At 44.6% G+C, this 21,481-nt stretch overlaps 1 protein-coding gene across 1 annotated transcript; it reads right to left on the reverse strand.

Moving 5' to 3' along the window:
- Positions 1-3,134: 3,134 nt before the first annotated feature.
- Positions 3,135-21,200, reverse strand: tbc1d2 (TBC1 domain family, member 2). The gene is given in 13 exon segments (XM_029427239.1): positions 3,135-3,620; positions 4,139-4,260; positions 9,486-9,497; positions 9,499-9,672; positions 9,879-9,999; positions 15,524-15,711; positions 16,112-16,312; positions 16,391-16,502; positions 16,589-16,761; positions 16,999-17,109; positions 18,410-18,514; positions 19,602-19,871; positions 20,324-21,200. Coding segments are annotated over 13 exon segments (1,851 nt in total). The 5' UTR covers positions 20,384-21,200; the 3' UTR covers positions 3,135-3,418.
- Positions 21,201-21,481: the final 281 nt, after the last annotated feature.

Here is a 21,481-nt window from a genome sequence, read left to right on the forward strand (position 1 = left end):
TCTTGTTGATAGCGCTGCAGCCTCACTGCGAATAACACTCGACTCTGTCGCTCCTCTAAAGAAAAAGATCATAAAACAGAAAAAGAAAGCTCCATGGCTTAATTTACAAATCCACAAACTAAAACAAAAGTCGAGAAATCTTGAAAGTAAATGGCGTTCCACTAAACTGGAAGAATGTCGTTTAGTCTGGTTAGATAATTAAAACGTATAAGAAGGCTCTCCATAATGCAGAGCAGCTTATTACTCTTCCTTAATAGAAGAACATAAGAACAACCCCAGGTTTCTGTTCAGCACTGAGGCTGACAGAGAGCCACAGCTCTACAGAGCCTTCTGTTCCTATATCTCTCAGTAGTGACGACTTCATGAGCTTCTTTAACAATAACATTATAATGATTAGAGACTAAATTAATCTCCTCCTGACCTCAATCAGTAACGACTTAACTTCAACCTCCAGAACCTTAAAAACATCTATAACTCCTGAAATATATCTCGACTGTTTTACTCCAATCAACCTTAACCAACTAACTTCAACAATTTCATCGTCTAAGCATCAACCTGTCCTTTCAGACCCGATTCCAACTAAACTGTTTAAAGAAGTTTCACCCTTAATTAACACCTCGTTATTAAATATGATCAACCTGTCTCTATTATTATATTACATTACAGTTCATTTAGCTGACCCTTTTGTCCAAAGCGACTTACAAAAAGTGCAAACAATCATGAGGACACAACTCCAAATAGCAAGAATATTGCAAGTACAATAGCTTCAAATAGGTACAATCCTTTAAGTGCAGAGCAATAGCGTCAAATAAGCCAAACAAAGTGCAACATACAGAAACAATAGAATACAAATTCAACTATTGGCTACAAATAAGCCAAACCAATATAAGTGCAACATACAAATAACTTTTTCTTTTTTTTTTTTCATTCGCCGAGGTGCAGTCGAAACAGATGGGTTTTCAGTCTGCGACAGAAGGTGTGAAGACTGTCTGCTGTTCTCACATCAATGGGGAGGTCGTTCCACCATTTTTGAGCCAGGATAGCAAACAGGTGGGTTTTGTTTGAGGGGAATATGGGTCCCACTCGGAGTGAGGGAGTGGCGAGCCGATTGGCCGATGCAGAGCGAAGTGAACGTGCTGGGGTGTATGGTTCGACCATGGCCTGGATGTAGGAAGGTGCTGATCCATTCACAGCACGGTGGGCCAGCACCAGAGTCTTGAAGCAGATTCGAGCCACCACTGGTAGCTAGTGAAGGGAGCGGAGAAGCGGTGTAGTGTGGGAGAACTTGGGTAGATTGAAGACCAGTGGGGCTGCTGCATTCTGGATGAGCTGTAGAGGTCGAATGGCTCATGCAGGCAGTCCAGCGAGGAGGGAGTTGCAGTAGTCAAGGTGTGAGATGACAAGAGCCTGGACAAGAACCTGCGTTGCCTTCTGAGTCAGTAGGGGACTTATCCTCCTGATGTTGTACAGAGTGTGTCTGCAGGAGCGGGTTGTTGCAGCGATGTTGGCACCGAAGGACCGTTGAGTTGGTGTACAGCGAAAAGAGGGGACCCAGGACGGAGCCCTGAGGTACCCCGGTGGTGAGTTGACAGGGGTCCTACATAGCCCCTCTCCAAGTTGCCCTGTAGGTGCAGTCCTTTAGGTAGGATTCGAGCAGGGAGAGAGCAGAGCCTGAGACTCCCAGTTCTTGGAGCAGCAGAAAGGTCCAGAAGGATGACAACAGAGGACAACAATTATCTGGCTATGTACCACAATCCTTTAAAGTAGCTGTAATAAAACCACTTCTTAAAAAGCCTAAAAGTCTTGATCCAGAGGTTTTAGCCAACTATATACACCGATATCTAACCTTCCCTACCTCGCTAAAATCCTTGAGAAAACAGTTGTGTGATTTTTTTTACATAATAATAGTTTATTTGAGGTTTTTCAATCTGGATTTAGAGTTCATCATAGCACAGAGACGGCACTGGTGGAAGTTACCAATGACCTTCTAATGGCATCAGACAAAGGACTTGTCTCTGTTCTTGTCTTGTTAGACCTCAGTGCTGCTTTCGACACTGTTGATCAGGACATTCTACTACAGAGACTGGAACATTGTGTTGGCATAAAAGGAACCGCACTAAGCTGGTTCAAGTCCTATTTATCTGAGCGATCTCAGTTTGTATGTGTTAACGATAAATCCTCCATGACAGCCAAAGTCAGTCTTGGAGTCCCGCAAGGTTCTGTACTTGGACCGATTCTATTCACCTTGTATATAATTCCTTTGGGCAATATTATAAGGAACCACTCTATAAACCTTCATTGTTATGCGGATGATACCCAATTATATCTATCAATTAAACCAGATGAAACCAATTAATAGCTAAACTTCAAGCATTAAGGACATAAAAACTTGGATGTTGATCAACTTTTTGATGTTAAACAAAGACAAAACTGAAGGTATTATCCTTGTCAAATGATTGTTGTATTTGTACTATGTTTATCCCGTACACACGACATCTATTGCACTATTGTCCTGGAAGAGGGATCCCTCCTCAGTTGCTCTCCCTGAGGTTTCTTCCATTTTCCCCCTTTTAATTGTGGGGTTTCTTTAAGGAAGTTTTTCCTTGTGCGGTGAGAGGGTCTAAGGACAGAGGGTGTCGTATGCTGTACAGTCTGTAAAGCCCACTTTAGACAAATGTGGAATTTGTGATATAGGTCACGGAGGTAGTCAAACAACTCCACAGTGGCAAAGCTGCAGGGGTTGATGAGATCCGTCCAGAAATGCTGAAGGCTTTGGGTGTTGAGGGGCTGTCTTGGTTGACACGCCTCGTCAACATTGCGTGGAAGTCTGGGACAGTGCCTAGGGGGTGGCAGACCGGGGTGGTGGTTCCCCTATTTAAAAAGGTTGACCAGAGAGTGTGTGCCAACTACAGGGGTATCACATTTCTCAGCCTCCCTGGTAAAGTCTACTCCAAGGTACTGGAAAGGAGGGTTCGGCCGGTAGTCGAACCTCTGATTGAAGAGGAACAATGCGGATTCCATCCTGGTCGTGGAACATCGGACCAACTCTTCACTTTTGCAAGGATCCTGGAGGGGGCCTGGGAGTACGCCCATCCGGTCTTCAAGAGTTTTGTGGATCTGGAGAAGGCGTATGAGCAGGTACCCCGTGTGATACTGTGGGAGGTGCTGTGAGAGTATGGGGTCACTTCTGAGGGCCATCTAATCCCTGTAGCCCAAAGTGAGAGTTGTGTCCGGATACTCGGCAGTAAGTTGGACTTGTTCCCAGTTGATGTTGGCCTCTGAGGCGTAGCCTATGCTACGCATGTATTATAGCAACATAACATTAAAGATTCACAAAGTGTGAACTGGTTTATTTTTTATTATAATACAATGTGACTTTCAACATCCACAGGAAGTTAGCATTTTATGCTATCACCCATCAGAGGTCCTCGTCATCCTCGCTGGCCATGCCGTCAAGCTCCTTGTCTTCCCGCTCGGCGCTCTGCGTGAGGAACTCCCTCTGTAGCTGCTCCAGCGCCTGCAGCTCCGCCTGCAGGCGCTGGAGGTTAAGGGCTCGCCGGTTCCTCAGCAGGCGGCCGGGGAACGGGTTCATGTCGCTGAAGGCGATACTGGTCAGCCTCCTGCAGGACAAACAGCAGCTGAAACACCAACACAAAGGAAGAAACAACAACTGCAGCTCTTTGTAGATGTTTTTAAAGGAACTGCTATTATTCTCAATGTTGATGTCCGTCTATTAACTTAAAAAATAATGGAAAAGAAGCCAATTAAAATGTCCTGAAGTACAACGTAAATTAATCAAATGTGTAGTCAAAATATATTCAGTTTGATAACAAATAAGACAGAAAATCATCACAACTGGCCCATCAAATGTTAAACAGTTCAGATTAAAAAAGTCCTTTATTTCTGCTGATGATGAAATATAAACTGATATAGTGAAAACTAAAACACGATAAATCGCAGGCAACTTCTGCAGCCTTGTATTTTCTCAGGGTTTTTTCTTAAATTGACAACTTTAATCTCTACAGTTTTCTCTGAGTATTACCCTCCTCCTCACCTCCGTATTTATTTTTCTTGTTACCTACAATGGGCCTGATATCGCACTACGATGGTGAATCAGATTTAGTATTTTTGTCTCTACCGGCTGTCAGAGATGGTCTTGGTGAAGAAGCGCAGGTACTGGTAGATCTCCACACCGTCGTGGATCTTCAGGATGTCGTTCTCTTTGTATTTGAAGAGAGCCAGAGTGTACCTGAAGATCACCTGCAACACACAACCACACAGGTGATCTCTGTGAATCAGGTGATAATAACACGATCACTGGATCCGGTAACACAAGCTGTTGCAGCCTCAGGCCCGCTGAGGAAATATTTATTTATATTTATATTTATTTATATATTCGCAGTCTTATGAACTGAAGTCCTGCGAGAAATCATGAGCAGCAATACAAAATATAAAAATTATGTGAACTAATAATGTTTGTTGTTTCAATGATGTTTGTTGTTTTATTAATATTTGTTGTTTTAATAATGTTTGTTGTTTTAACAATATTTGTACAGATAGAGAGGGAGAAGAAGAGAGAGGGAGGGGAGGAGAGAGGAGGGAGGTGTCCCCCGGCAGTCTAAGCCTATAGCAGCATAACTAGGGGCTGATCCAGGGCAAACCTGAGCCAGCCCTAACTATAAGCTTTATCAAAAAGGAAAGTCTTTAGCCTACTCTTAAATGTGGAGAGTGTGTCTGCCTCCCGAACACAAACTGGAAGCTGGTTCCACTGGAGAGGAGCTTGATAGCTGAAGGCTCTGGCTCCCATTGTACTCTTAGAGACTCTAGGAACCACAAGTAACCCTGCAGTCTGGGAGCGTAATGCTCTAGTTGGTTTATAAGGTACTATGAGATCTTTAAGATATGCTGGAGCCTGACCATTAATTGATTTGTAAGTCAGGAGAAGGATTTTGAATTCTATTCTGTATTTTACCGGAAGCCAGTGCAGTGCAGCTAATACAGGAGTAATCTGATCCCGTTTCCTTGTTCTAGTCAATACACGTGCCGCTGCATTTTGGATCAACTGAAGAGTCTTAAGCAACTTTTTGGGACAACCTGATAACAATGAGTTGCAGTAATCCAGCCTTGAAGTAACAAATGCATGGACTAGTTTTTCTGCATCATTTTGAGACAGGATGTGTCTTATTTTTGCAATGTTACGTAGATGAAAGAAGGCAGTCCTTGAGATTTGTTTTATGTGGGAGTTAAACGACAGATCTTGATCAAAGATGACGCCAAGATTCCTTACAGTGGTGCTGGAGGCCAAGTTAATGCCATCCAGAGCTTCTATGTCATTAGAAAATGCGTTTCGGAGGCGTTTAGGGCCAAGTATAATAACTTCAGTTTTGTCTGTGTTTAACATCAAAAAGTTGCTAGACATCCAAGTTTTTATGTCCTTAAGGCATGCTTGAAGTTTAGCCAATTGATTGGTTTCATCTGGTTTAATTGATAGATATAATTGGGTATCATCCGCATAACAATGAAAGTTTATAGAGTGGTTCCTTATAATATTGCCCAAAGGAAGCATATATAAGGTGAATAGAATCGGTCCAAGTACAGAACCCTGCGGAACTCCAAGACTGACTTTGGCTGTCATGGAGGATTTATCGTTAACAAGTACAAATTGAGATCGCTCAGATAAATAGGACTTGAACCAGCTTAGTGCGGTTCCTTTTATGCCAACACAATGTTCCAGTCTCTGTAGTAGAATGTTCTGATCAACAGTGTGGAAAGCAGCACTGAGGTCTAACAAGACAAGAACAGAGACAAGTCCTTTGTCTGATGCCAATAGAAGGTCATTGGTCACTTTCACCAGTGCCGTCTCTGTGCTATGATGAACTCTAAATCCAGATTGAAAAACCTCAAATAAACTATTATTATGTAAAAAGTCACACAACTGTTTTGCGACTGCTTTCTCAAGGATTTTAGCGAGAAAAGGTAGGTTAGATATCGGCCTATAGTTGGCTAAAACCTCTGGATCAAGACCAGGCTTTTTAAGAAGTGGTTTTATTACAGCTACTTTAAAGGATTTTGGTACGTAGCCAGATAATAGAGACAGGTTGATCATATTTAATAACGAAGTGTTAATTAAGGGTAAAACTTCTTTAAACAGTTTAGTTGGAATCGGGTCTAAAAGACAGGTTGATGGTTTAGACGATGAGATTGTTGAAGTTAGTTGGTTAAGGTTGATTGGAGTAAAACAGTCTAGATATATTTCAGGAGTTACAGATGTTTTTAAAATTCCAACAGTTGAAGTTAAGTCATTACCAATTGAGGGCAGGAGGAGATTAATTTTGTCTCTAATAATTATAATTTTATCGTTAAAGAAACTCATGAAGTCGTCACTACTGAGAGATATAGGAACAGAAGGCTCTGTAGAGCTGTGGCTCTCTGTCAGCCTGGCTACAGTGCTGAAAAGAAACCTGGGGTTGTTCTTATTTTCTTCTATTAAGGAAGAGTAATAAGCTGCTCTGGCATTACGGAGAGCCTTCTTATACGTTTTAAGATGATCTAACCAGACTAAACGAGATTCTTCCAATTTAGTGGAACGCCATTTACTTTCAAGATTTCTCGACTTTTGTTTTAGTTTGCGGATTTGTAAATTAAGCCATGGAGCTTTCTTTTTCTGTTTTATGATCTTCTTCTTTAGAGGAGCGACAGAGTCGAGTGTTATTCGCAGTGAGGCTGCAGCGCTATCAACAAGATGATTAATTTGGGAGGGACTAAAGTTAGCATTGGAGTCCTCTGTTATATTGATATTGAGTCCTGGTATTGAATTAAGTGCTGATGGAATCACTTCCTTAAATTTAGTCACAGCACTTTCAGATAAACATCGAGCGTAGGATATTTTGCCTACTGGCTTGTAGTCCAGTAACAGGACTTCAAAAGTTATTAAAAAATGGTCTGATAAAAGAGGATTATGTGGACACACTAATAAACTTTCAATTTCAACACCATATCCCAGAACAAGGTCCAGAGTGTGGTTTAAACAGTGAGTTGGTTCATGTACATTTTGACTGAACCCAATTGAATCTAATATTGAGATAAATGCATTATTAAGGCTATCACTATCAACATCCACATGAATATTAAAGTCACCTACAATAATTACTTTATCTGGACTAAATTTGATAAAAATTCTGAGAATTCAGATAGAAATTCAGAATACGGACCAGGATGGCGGTACACAGTAACAAATAAAACTGGCTTTATTGTTTTCCATGTTGGGTTTGAGAGCGTAAGAACAAGGCTTTCAAAAGAGTTATAGTTTAGTTTAGGCTTAGGATTGATCAAGAGGTTTGAGTCAAATATGGCCGCAACTCCACCTCCTCGGCCAGACTGACATATTCTTCATGTCTCAGCCAGGTTTCAGTGAGACAAAATAAATCAATCTTATTATCTGATATTAAATAATTTACCAATCCAGCTTTCGTTGATAAAGATCTGATGTTTAAGAGCCCACATTTAATTTTTCGATTTAGTTGTACTTTTGCAGCGGTGGTGTTTATTTTAATTAGGTTTTCATGTATAACTCCTCTTCTGTTAACCATAGACTTGATTAGTTTCAGTGGTCGTGGGGCAGACACAGTCACTATGGGGATTTGAGTGGGTGACTGCCCGGAAAGAAGCACAGAGAAGTGTGTAAGACTGCAACTCTTTGTCCTGGTCTCAACTCTGGGTTTTCATGGATTAGGTCCACTAATAGACTGTGTAATATTATTGGATATGAGATCTGCTCCAGCCAAAGTAGGATGGATGCCGTCACTCCTAATCAGACCAGGTCTTCCCCAGAAAGTCCGCCAATTGTCTACGAAGCCCACATCATTATCTGGACACCACCGTGAGAGCCAGCGACGGAATGATGACATGCGGCTAAACATGTCATCATTCAAAAGATTTGGCAGAGGACCAGAGAAAACTACGGAGTCCGACATTGTTTTGGCAAATGTACACACCGACTCCACATTAACTTTAGTACACTCCGATTGACGCAATCGCATGTCATTACCGCCGACGTGAATAACAATCTTACTGTATTTACGTTTAGCCTTAGCCAGCAGTTTCAAATGTGCTTCTATGTCGCTCGCTCTGGTCCCTGGAATGCACGTGACTGTCGTCGCTGGTGTCTCAAAATGAACGTATCTCAAAATTGAGCTACCGATAACCAGAGTTGGCTTCTCAGCTTTTAATATTGTTTGTTGTTATAATAATATATATTTTTTTAAGAAAATGTTTTGTTTAATAATATTTGTTGTTTTAATAATGTTTGTTGTTATAATATTTGTTGTTTTAATAATGTTTGTTGTTTTAATAACATTTGTTGTTTTAATAATGTTTGTTGTTTTAATAATGTTTGTTGTTTTAATAACATTTGTTGTTTTAATAACATTTGTTGTTTTAATAATGTTTGTTGTTATAATATTTGTTGTTTTAATAACATTTGTTGTTTTAATAACATTTGTTGTTTTAATAATGTTTGTTGTTATAACATTTGTTGTTTTAATAATGTTTGTTGTTATAATATTTGTTGTTTTAATAATGTTTGTTGTTTTAACAATATTTGTTGTTTTAATATTGTTTTAATAATATTTGTTGTTTTAATATTGTTTCAATAATGTTTGTTTGTTTACTCAAAAGTTCTAACTTCACACAAGTTTATAACTTGTTTGAAGAAAATAAAGTTTTTAGTACTCCATAAGTATTTCATAAAATCGTTTATAAACTATTGATACTTTAAATATCTTCTGATTATAATACTTATACTAAGTAAACTTACCAAAAGTACAACATGAAGTGGCTAAACAAAGAAATACAACTAAACATAGAAGAACTTGAAAGCAGTAGAAAATAATAAAAAAAAAAAAAGCTTTTATTTATAATCATGTATTTGTATGGTGCAGTTTTAATATGTTTACAGAACACACAAGACAAAACCAAAGATTATCAAGGTGTTGCTAAATAATAATAATAATAATAATAATAATAATAATAATAATAATAATAATAATGTGTTTGATGGGCTCTAATTGGCTAAACATTTGTAATGGTGAACCCCAGGGTTTTGTCTTAGGTCCGCTGTTATTTAATATAATAAAATATATATAAAATATATACATTTAATATAATGTATTAATAGTTTAGATCAAAATGTCCTAATCTTAATTTTTATGCGGATGATACAATGATTTATTGTGCTGCTGTGAACACATTGCAGGCTCTGTTTATATTATTCAGATGATTCGGCTCAAAGCTGGTTTTGAATGCAGATAAAACTAAAGTAATGCAGTTCTCTAATAAGTATGTCAGATGTATGATAATTATTGTATTTGTATGATAAATTTGCTCTCTGTACGATCAATAAGACAAGAAAGTGCCATAATATACAATTATATATTACAGTTAGTACTGAGTTTCAGTCTCTGTTTCTGTGGTGGTGTTTCTGGTACCTTGGTGCCCTCAGTACAAGAAGGCGTCCCACAGCGGCAGCAGGATGTCGCTGGGCAGACTCTCCACAAAAACCACCATGAACCAGTTGAATGTGATGAGAGAAACGTCGATGCTGTGATCCTCAAAGTGAGCCGCCAGTCTGGGAAGCTTCTCCGCCAGGAAGTCCTTCAGCACGCGCTGGTCTGCCTGAACTCACACAAAAGGTTTAATTCATGTTTTTTTTCTGGAATATTGATTTTGTAAAGATTATGAACTAAGTATTATTTGAAATAAATCATCTTATTTCATTAAATGGCAACCTCTTATCCCACAGTTTGGCATCATTTTGTTGAAAATAAGTGTAACTGTAAATAACAATTAATAATAAATATAACTAGAACAAAGTGTCTGACCTGAGAGGCCACCAGGTTCTTGGTGTAGTAGTCTTGAGGCATGATGGCCTCCACCACGGCCACCAGACACCAGAAGGCGTCTTCTTCACTCTGAAGGACCAGCAGAGCGATGGCCGCCAGCCTGAGACGCACACCAAACAGAAAAACTTTTTGTGTCATGTCTCACGTGTAATGAGAGATGCGACATCTCTCATGTCAGATTATACATCACAAGCTAAGTGGGTTAGGGTTAGGGTTCCAGAAGGCGGACCGAGACCTCCTGCAGGGAATGCTCCAGTCATCGGCTGCCTCGGAGGTTGAGTCGGGAGGCGGGCCAGCCCAGCTCCCGCGGGTCGCCGTGCAGAAGATGACGGCGGAGGACGACCCCGAGGCCTTCCTGGACATCTTCGCGGGCACGGCAGAGGCGTGCGGGTGGCCGCAGGCTGAGTGGGGGATACGTCTGCTCCCCCTGCTGTCCGGGGAAGCCCAGCGGGCCGCCCATACCCTGCCTGCGACCTCCAGATACGAATACCACCAGCTCCTGGACCGGTTGGGCAGCACACCAGAGGGACATCGCCGCCGGCTCCGGAGCCTGCCCTTCGAGGACGCTGGCCGACCCTTCGCCCAGCAGCTCCTCGACTCGGCTAGGCGCTGGCTCCAGCCGGGAGTCAACTCCGTGGAGGACATCGTCGGGCAGGTGGCCCTTGAGCAGTTCATCGCCGGACTCCCCCTCTCCTCGGCGAACTGGGTCCAGTGCCACCGTCCGGCCAGCCTTGAAGCCGCCGTCAGACTCGCGGAGGACCACCTCTCCCTGCCCCGACGGGGCCTGGGGGCCGAAGCCCAGGCCATCTCTCCTCCACAGCTCCGGCCCGTTCCAGCCCCGAGGAGATTCCGGCCCGCCGTGGGGGCCGCTGGACCTGGCACTACGCCATCCTCTGGGGGTCCTGCCTACACCCCTGGGACAGCTGGACCCCAGTCGCTCCCTAACCAGTTTCCTTTGTTTTCCCCTCCACAGGACCCAGCCTACGCGTCTGGTCGCCCGGCACCGCAGAGGGCTCCTCAAATGTCAGGGCTGGGGTGCTGGCGGTGCGGCAAGCTCGGCCACACCTGGCGGGACTGTCCAGTCATGGAGGTGGGGCAGGGGAGGGGAGGCTGGAGGAGGCTTGTGATGAGCTTCCACCGTTACGTCCGGTGGAGGACTTTCCCTCGAGCAGTCTCGAGATGAGATCCTCCGTCACGCGTTCGAGCAAGTAGTGTGTGTGGATGGTTCCCCACTACACCCGAACGTCGCACTGACACACCCCCACTTCTCGGTGATTAGGGACAGATTGTACCGTGTGAGCCGTGACACACAGACAGGAGAGTTAAATACCCAGTTGTTGGTTCCGAAAATCCGCCGGGAAACGGTTTTCCAGGCGGCTCATCATAACCCCATGTCCGGTCATCTCGGGTACGACAAGTCACTCAACCGGATCATGGCCACATTCTATTGGCCTGGCATTCGCGCGGACGTGAAGCGGTGGTGTGCGTCCTGCCGTGAATGTCAGCTGGTTAACCCGCCGGCCACTCCAAGAGCGCCGTTGCGCCCATTGCCATTAATTGAGGTGCCGTTCGACAGAATTGGTATGGACCTCATCGGGCCATTAGACCGGAGCGCACAGGGATATCGCTTTGTGTTGGTCCTAGTGGATTACGCAACGCGATATCCGGAAGCAGTGCCGCTGCGTAACATCTCGGCAAAGAGTGTGGCGCAGGCACTGTTCCAGGTCATCTCCCGAGTTGGGATCCCGAAAGAGATCTTGACTGACCAGGGCACATCCTTTATGTCACGCACTTTACGCGAGCTGTACGGGCTACTCGGCGTCCGCTCCATTAGGACTAGTGTGTACCACCCGCAGACAGACGGGCTGGTGGAGCGGTTTAACAAAACGCTGAAGAATATGGTTCGTAAGTTCGTTCACGAAGATAGTCGCAATTGGGATAAGTGGTTAGACCCTCTGTTCGCAGTGCGGGAGGTTCCCCAGGCCTCCACGGGATTTTCTCCCTTTGAGCTGTTGTTTGGCAGGAAGCCACGGGGTGTTTTGGACCTGGTTAAAGAAAACTGGGAGGAGGGTCCTAGCACAAGTAAGAATGAAGTTCAGTACGTCCTGGACCTGAGAGCGAAACTCCATTCACTGGGACAGTTATCACGTGAGAATTTACTCCAGGCCCAGGAACGTCAGCAGCGGCTGTATAACAGAGGGTCGAGACTGAGGCAATTTGCACCGGGAGATAAAGTACTTGTATTGCTCCCTACTTCTAGCTACAAATTACTCGCCAAGTGGCAAGGGCCCTTTGTGGTCACCCGGCGGGTGGGGGACGTCGATTACGAGGTGGTGCGGTCGGACAGGGGGGGGGCGACACAAATTTACCACCTCAATCTCTTAAAAGAGTGGAGAGAGGTGGCCTCTGTCTCTCTGGCTACTACGGTGATGGAGAAAGATGAGCTGGGGCCGGAGGTATTAAAAACGGTAAAATCAGCCCCGGTTTTTTGTGACGGCCAGCTTTCACCGGGTCAGAGAGCGGACGTTGCCACGTTGCAAGGACTTTTTGCCGATGTGTTCTCCCCCCTGCCCGGGCTCACCACCCTCGCACACCACCACATAGAGACGCCCCCGGGCGTGACGGTACGGTCACGGCCCTATCGGCTGCCTGAACACAAGAGGGAAATTGTTCAGGCGGAGTTTCAGGCCATGCTGGAGATGGGAGTAATAGAAGAGTCCAGCAGTGCTTGGTGTTGTCCTGTTGTGCTGGTCCACAAGTCCGACGGGTCAATTCGGTTCTGTGTGGACTATCGCAGGGTTAATGAGGTGTCCAAATTCGACGCGTACCCAATGCCCCGGGTCGACGAACTCCTGGACTGGTTGGGCACGGCTCGCTTTTATACGACACTGGATTTGACCAAGGGTTACTGGCAGATTCCCCTGTCTCCAGAGTCCAGGGAAAAAACGGCATTCTCCACTCCGTATGGCTTATACCAATTTGTGACTCTTCCGTTCGGGTTGTTTGGGGCCCCCGCCACCTTTCAGCGGCTCATGGACCGGGTTCTGCGTCCTCACTCGGCGTATGCTGCTGCCTACTTAGATGACGTGATCATACACAGCGAGACGTGGGAGCAGCATATGCAGCAGGTGGGGGCAGTGCTCGAGTCCCTGAGGAGCTCGGGGCTCACAGCCAACCTGAAGAAGTGTGCGGTTGGGCGGAGGGAGGTACGGTATCTGGGGTACCACTTGGGTGGCGGGCAGGTGCGGCCTCAGCTGGAAAAGACTGCCGCCATTTCCGCCTGCTCGGCACCTAAGACGAAAAAAGAGGTCAGGAGGTTTATGGGGCTGGCCGGCTACTATCGTCGGTTCATTCCGGGGTTCGCGGAGCTGACCTGCCCCTTGACCGACCTGACCCGAAAGGGTGCTTCAGATCCGGTCCAGTGGACGGAGCCGTGCCAGCGGGCGTTTGAGAGGGTAAAGAAAGCCCTCTGTGGGGAGCCACTACTGTTCTCTCCTAACTTTTCTCTCCCTTTTGTTTTGCAGACCGACGCCTCGAACAGCGGAGTGGGAGCCGTTCTGTCCCAGGAGGTGGAGGGGGTCGACCGCCCCGTACTGTACATTAGCCGGAAGCTGACTCAGCGGGAGGTGAACTACAGTACGGTGGAGAAAGAATGCCTCGCCATACGGTGGGCGGTCGACGCCCTGCGTTATTACCTCCTGGGGCGCTCTTTCACTCTCTGGTTGGACCATGCCCCGCTCCAGTGGCTCCACCGCATGAAGGATGCCAACGCCCGGATCACCCGTTGGTATCTGGCGTTGCAACCGTTCAACTTCAAGGTGATCCACAGGCCGGGTAACCGGATGGTTGTGGCTGATTTCCTCTCCCGCTCGGCGGAGGAGGGGGGGGGGGGAGTTAGCTTGCGGCCGGGCGGTGGGGGTGTGTGGCAGTGGGGTGTGGTTAGGGCGCCGGCTGCTGTGGAGAGACAGGAGTGTCCCAGCTGGAGGCCAGACAGCTGAACGGAATCAGGTAATCAGTCACATAATAAATGCACGGTGATGGCCTGGTTCTGTTCTCTTGCAGTAGGCTGGGTTCCAGAGGAGACGGAGACGCTTGGTGAGCCAAGACGCAGCGCAGCCTGGAGAGCGACGAACAGCAGAGTGACCGACTGGAGAGCGACCTGTTAGTGTGCTTGTGATAGAAAGCTTACCTGTGAGCGAATAAGCGGTGTGTTTAAACCATATACTCTCTCTCTGTCATCCCTGAATCTGACTGTGGACAAGAGGGTCCACAGAGTCCCTTCTTGAACAGAGCAGCAGAGTTATCTGAACAGTCCAGTTTATTGTTCAGGTGAACGCCCAGGTACTTGTAAGATTTTACAATCTCAATATCCGTACCCAGGATGTCCACTGGCGTTGGGGGGGAATGATGGCGCCTCCTGAAGTCCACCACCAGCTCCCTGGTCTTCCCTGCGTTGAGCAGGAGGTGGTTCCTCTGTCACCAGAGGGCAAATTCCTGTGTCAGCTCTCTGTACTCCTTGTCATCCCCATTAGAGATGAGGCCGACAATAGCAGAGTCGTCAGAGAACCTCTGCAGGTGACACTTTGCTGTATTGTGGGTGAAGTCTGCAGTGTAGAGGGTGAAGAGAAACGGTGCCAGAACCGTTCCCTGGGGGCCCCCGTACTGCAGACAATCATGTCCGAGTGACACTCCCGGGTCCTCACGTACTGTGGACGGTTGGTGAGGTAGTCCAGGATCCAGCTGGTGAGGTGGTGATCCACCCCCGAGCTCTCCAGCTTGTCCCCCAGCAGCCTGGGTTGAATGGTGTTGAAGGCACTGGAGAAATCATAGAACATGATTCTCACAGAGCCCCCAGCCTTCTCCAGGTGACAGAAGATCTCTGCATCAGGTAGATGACAGCGTCATCCACCCCGATGCCAGGTTGGTAGGCGAACTGAAGTGGGTCCACTTGCAAGATTCTTGCTGTTCGGAGTTGTATCCTCATGATTGTTTGCACTTATTGTAAGTCGCTTTGGACAAAAGCGTGAGCTAAATTACATTACATTACAGTTCATTTAGCTGATGCTTTTGTCCAAAGTGACTTACAATAAGTGCAAACAATCATGAGGATACAACTCCGAACAGCAAGAATCTTGCAAGTACATCAGCTTCAAATAGGTACAATCCTTTAAGTGCAGAACAATAGAATATGAATTCAACCATTAGCTACAAATAAACCAAACCAATATGAGTGCAACATACAAAGAACAGTTTTTTTCTCCCGTTGATTTTCTTTTTTCATTCACCGAGGTGCAGTCGAAACAGGTGAGTTTTCAGTCTGCAGAAGGTGTGAAGACTGTCTGCTGTCCTGACATCAAGGGGGAGGTTGTTCCATCATTTTGGAGCAGGACAGCAAACAGGCGGGTTTTGTTTGAGGGTCTCTGGGTCCCACTCCCAGTGAGGGAGTGGCGAACCGATTGGCTGATGCAGAGCAAAGTGAACGCTGGGGTGTCTGGTTTGACCATGGCCTGGATGTAGGAAGGGGCTGATCCATTCACAGCACGGTGGACCAGCACCAGAGTCTTGAAGCAGATTCGGATAAATGAACTGTAATGTAATGTAAAAGTTCAAACGTGTGTGTGTACCTGTTGAGGCCCTGGCAGTAGCCAATGGCAGGGTTCTGCCAAGAAAAGGCCAACAGGATGCGTCGGAGCTGCTGTAGGGCGGGGCTAGAAGGCGAAGAGAAGTGCTGATTGGTTGTCAGGGTGCGGTGGAGGTCCAGCTGGATCTGTCTGGATGCCGGATGAGGAGACATCACACTCTTCTCACACAGCTGGAAACACAGCAGCTGATTACTAACAGCTAACAAACAACAGATAACTAACAACAGCTAACAAACAACAGATAACTAACAACAGATAACTAACAAACAGCTAACTAACAACAGGTAACTAACAAACAACAGCTAACAAACAACAGATAACTAACAGCAGCTAACTAACAACAGCTAACTAACTACAGATAACTAACAGCAGCTAACTAACAGCAGCTAACTAACAGCAGCTAACTAACAGCAGCTAACTAAAAACAGCTAACAAACAACAGCTAACAAACAACAGCTAACAAACAACAGCTAACAAACAACAGATAACTAACAACAGCTAACTAACAACTGCTTACAACCAGGTAAGAAACCTACATCCGGGTTTGACAGGTGTTTACTTCCTGCGTACCTGCTGGTAACGCTCTGGGTGACGCTCTCTGGTGCTCCTGGTTCTAGCTCGGACCAGCCAGAGCCACACCCGCTGCCGGTACACCCGAGGGACGCCGCCTCGCAGCAGACCTTTGAGCTCCGGTGAGGGACAGAAGTCATCGTCCGACCTGCTGGCAAGGAACTGAGCCCAGCGACCCAACAGGGGGCGCTCTACACCCTCCTGCAGGGACACACCATATTACTAATACTTTCTGATTGTAATACCCCCCTCCCCACAGGTACAGGTGAGGGCTCCGACCTGATGCAGCAGGTTGTGTGAGCGTATCTCCAGCGCCTGAATCTTTGCCAGCAGCTTCATGTCCTCCACCTCGTAGTCCTGGATGATTTTAAAGCCGTACTCATCGTAGTCTCTGAGAACAAAACATACATTTCACATAATCAGCAGGTGTTCCTGTTATTCTGTCCACCCACCCGCTGTTGATAACGTCCTTGTTACCTGGCTATGTTGAGCCTGAAGACGCTCTTCAGCTCTCCTTTTAGAGCGTCCTCGACCATCTTCTGTACGACCACCCTCTGGACAGGATCCAGAGATTTGGTCTCCTGCAGCTGCCGCAGGATGCCCAGGTAACGACTCTCCACCTGACAGTTACTGGCCTCCAGGTAGGAACACTGTAACCAATCAGAAGACAGGAAACCGAAAGGATATACAAAGTGAGAAAATGTAAACTAAGTGAGAACATTAACACAAAGTGGGGACATGTACACAGAGTAGGGACATATAAACTAAGTGAGGAAATGTAAACTAAGTGAGGACATTAACACAACGTAGGGACATGTACACAAAATGGGGACACTAACACAAAGTGAGGACATTAGCACATAGTGGGGACAGTTAGCTGGACCCACCTTCACCATCAGACTCTTTTCCTGTTCGGAGCTCGTCCTCCACAGATTGGTCAGCTGGTAGAGTTCAGAGTTCAGGAACTTGTTCTGAGTTTTATACGCCTCAATGTCGTCCTGAACATCAGAGATGTAAAGATAAAAGAGTTGAAACTGGATCTGAGATTGAGACTCTGGAAGCCCAGAGGGGACTTTGTTGACATTAAAATGTAATGCATTATCATAGCTTTGTAATTTTATTTGAGTAAAAGAAAATGCTATAATCCAATTTGCATTTTAATTTCCAGAGACTTATATGGGCGTTCTATGACAATAATAAATAAAAAAGCTGACATTTACAAAGGCTTTACGTGCTGTACAGTAGCCTCTTAGAAGGTGGGCGAATTTACCCGAAAATACCTACAAACGACATACCCAAAGTAAATTGAAAGCTGCTCTTCAACCATTTGCACCAGCTGCATGATTTTGGTCTCATTCAAAAGATAACTCTCTTATTGTTCTTGCACAAGAGTGAAGAATCACTCCAAGTGCTTCTGGCACTGAGTAATAGTGGTCTGAATATAATGAATTTGAAGAAAATACACTCCAGAATTTCTTTGTTGAAAAAGATGTGTGAAGATGGGTATAGCTGGTAGTCCCGAGCTGAAATACACAATAGAAACATAAAACCAAGTGTTATCAAGTTCACCACCAAATTTCAGATAAAAAGGATAAAAACTTAATTTATTAGACCGGTTTGTCTCAGACTAACACCAGGCATACACCAACTGTGCAATATGTACATGTACTGTACATATTATAATATTTATTAATTAATGTTATTTTTATCTATTTATAAATAACTATTATATACCCATATTACCTGTTAGTAGTAATCACACAGAGTAAGTGAAGTATAAAGAAAATGTTTTCTAATATTTGTATGTATTTTTTTCTGTACAATAAATAATAAATATTATTTTGGAAATAAATTTTATTTCGAAAAAACAAACCAAGGGAAGCATCTAACGAAAGAGGCGCTCATTGTCTATACGATGCGTGCGCCACCAGGACGCTGAGCTTTGTCTGTAACAAAAGAAGAGGGTGGGCACTTTCTTATCAAGTTGACACTCATTGGCTCATGAAGGTTGTAAAAGACCCATCGAAGCTCCGATTGGCTCAAATGAAGTGTCAATCTAATGCTGAGAGCCCGCGCTAAAACCAGGACGTATCTGAACTAAAACATTTTTATTTTTTTTATTTTTTTAAATCAGAATTAAAAGATTTTCATGTACAGGCGCAATAAAACTCCTGCTGGGCCCGCACTTTCTAAGAGAGTAAACAGTGGAACCACAGATAGTAACCAGATAATCTCTCAGTATTCATGCCTGTGTTGAATATATATTATTATATTTTATATTTCTTCATAAGGTCTTACCGTCAGGTTCTCGACGTCCTGTTGAAGCAGTCTGAAGGTCTGAGAGTCCAAACATTCGCCGGAGGACAAACAGGAAGTCAGCTGATCGGACATCTTTATGATCACCTGACAGGAAACAGCTTTCTGTTATATTATAATATAATATAAAAGTGATACATATAATATTATTATGTTATATTCAGTCATTTTATTATATTATACAGTCAAACAAGCTGCGATCAAAGACATTTAAACAGATTTATCTTCAGACACAAAGACTTCTGCAGCTAAGACTGAAAGAAGAAATATTAAAGTTTCCTCTGGTTGAGCAGTGAAGGAAAACCTGCAGTTCCTCTAATGGCCACTCGAGGCTCTAAAGGATCCGTGTCCACAGACCCCCATGTTAAAACAGCAGAACTAAACACAGCCCGGTACAAGAGACAGTTTAGTCTTTAAAGCTAATTTCCCTGTTCATGACAACTGTACGGGGGGAATTCTTTATATAACTCACCGGTTTTAATTATATTAAGGCTTAAAGTTACACAGTATTAGGGGCGTGGCCTCTTTGAGTAACAGGTGGGTGGCATCTCAGGTCGCTAACCGCTATCCGCTTTCCGCTAGCTGTCTGCTCTGAAACCTTTAATCAAACACAAACTATTTATCCACCGGTGCTGAACCCAGGTGTGTGTCTGGCTCACCCACTGCAGGTGTGTGTGGCTCACCCGCTGTAGGTGTGTGTGGCTCACCTGCTGCAGGTGTGTGTGGCTCATGTCGGGAAATAACTTGAAGAAGGAGCTTGAATGTTGAATCAATCTAATAAACTTCTTGTTTAACAAAGCATTTATTACTATGATAAGACAAGCATAGAAAATATAACCAGCTGGGTCACGATTCTTTGCAGGCCCTCTCTGTCCCCCTGCTCCACAGAAATCGTCCCGCCTCCAAGCCAAAACAGTTTCCCCCATCTCTTCCCATTGGTTGTCTGAGGCCAGGCCCATAGGCGTGGCCACAACTCTTGGCGCAGATGTCTTCCTTGGTATTTTTTCAGTCGCCCCTTGTGGAGGGGAGTACCTCTAGCATGCATTACACTAATATTTAAATGGATACATTCAGTACATAATATTATATATACACAAATACATATAGTAATTGACAAATTGTAGTAAATCAAATGCATATTAATACACTCAGGAGTTAATTATATCACACTCACCTGCTGCTTGGTGTTGTTCTTCTCCGTCAGCCTGCCGATGTTCTCCTGCAGCTCGGCTAGCTGAGCGTCTCTGTCATCCAGGCTCCTCCTCGTGGCCTCGGCCTCGGCCCTCGCCTCCTCCAGCTGGCCTCGTAGGTCAGCCGCCTGCCGTTCGCGGTGACGCAGCAGCTCCAGGCGCTCCTGCTCGCCTTTCTCCGCCAAAAACTCTGCACAGGTTCGCTTCTCTAGCTGAGACGCCTCCAAGGCTTTGTGGAGGATCCACACAAGCTCCTGGAGAGGACACATTATTATTATATTGTTTATATTATTATTAGTAATATTACAAGTACAATTATGTTATTGTTATTATTAGTATTATTATTCTTTTTATTTATTATTATTATTATTATTATTATTATTGAGGAGTGTCTAAACCAAACCAACTTTCCGACTCTTGAGTCAAAACTGTCTTCATCACTCACAGACAAAACTAATTTTGATATTATGATCCAGAAATACTCTCAGAAATCGGAGAAAATAGACTTTTCATGGTTTTAAGTTTTCTTTAGCGTCAAAGTCATAATATTCAAACTTATAACAAATATTTGGGATTTTCTTCTCAAAAACAAATTGGGATTTGTTTTTCTATTTAGGCTTTGAGATATTGTGACTCTTTAGATCAGAGTGAACGCTCCGGCGCTGGTTTGTTTTAGAGAACAGGAAAAGGATCCCGTCAGATTCACCTTCTGAGCTTTCACTTCCTCCAGCAGCATCTGCTTCTCCTGTGCAAGGCGAGGCGTCATGGTGGACGAGTTGCGACTCTTCGTCCTCCAGCTGTCAAACACAGAGGGCGACGCCCTGCCCTCTACCGGGGTCACCTGACCTGCTGTCTCAGCCAGTGAGGGGGGAGGGGGCGGGGCCAGAGGCAGGGCCGGAGACTCACAGGGAGTCCTGGGAGCTGGAGGGACCGAAGTGGGACAGGGGGGTTAAACCAAGTCCCAAGTCAAGGTCAACAAGTCCCAAGTCAGGAAAGGTAAATTCTAACTCAAGTTTCACAAGTCCCAATTCAAGTCTTGGGTCAATTTCCCATGTCCCATGTCCAAATGAAGAACAAGTTGCAGGAACCGATCCCAAAACCGATATTTTGGGATCATGAACAAATGGAAAAAACAATAAGTCAATAACAGTTCATCAGAACCGGCTGCATGTCCAGTGAAAACTTCTCTAATGTCTGGCGGGGTTGGATGACACGTTGTACGAACTAGTTTGTTAGTATTAATGTTAGCTCTTAAACATCAGATCTTTATCAACGAAAGCTGGATTGGTAAATGATTCAATATCAGATAATAAGATTGATTTATTTTGTCTCACTGAAACCTGAGACATGAAGAATATGTCAGTCTAAATGAATCCACTCCACCTGGTCATATTAATACTCACATTCCTCGAGGTATTGGCCGAGGAGGTGGAGCTGCGGCCATATTTGAGTCAAACCTCGTGATCAATCCTAAGCCTAAACTAAACTATAACTCTTTTGAAAGCTTTGTTCTTACGCTCTCAAACCCAACATGGAAAACAATAAAGCCAGTTTTATTTGTTACTGTGTACCGCCCTCCTGGTCCATATTCTGAAGTTCTATCTGAATTCTCAGAATGTTTATCAAGTTTAGTGCTTAAAACAGATAAAGTAATTATTGTAGGTGACTTTAATATTCATGTGGATGTTGATAGTGAGCCTTAATAATGCATTTATCTCAAAATTCACTGGGTTCAGTCAGAATGTACATGAACCAACTCACTGTTTAAACTACACTCTGGACCTTGTTCTGGGATATGGTGTTGAAATTGAAAGTTTATCAGTGTGTCAAATCAAATCAAATCAAATTTATTTGTATAGCCCAA

This window comes from Cottoperca gobio, unplaced genomic scaffold (genome assembly GCF_900634415.1).
Source record: "Cottoperca gobio unplaced genomic scaffold, fCotGob3.1 fCotGob3_302arrow_ctg1, whole genome shotgun sequence".
Lineage (NCBI taxonomy): Eukaryota > Metazoa > Chordata > Actinopteri > Perciformes > Bovichtidae > Cottoperca > Cottoperca gobio.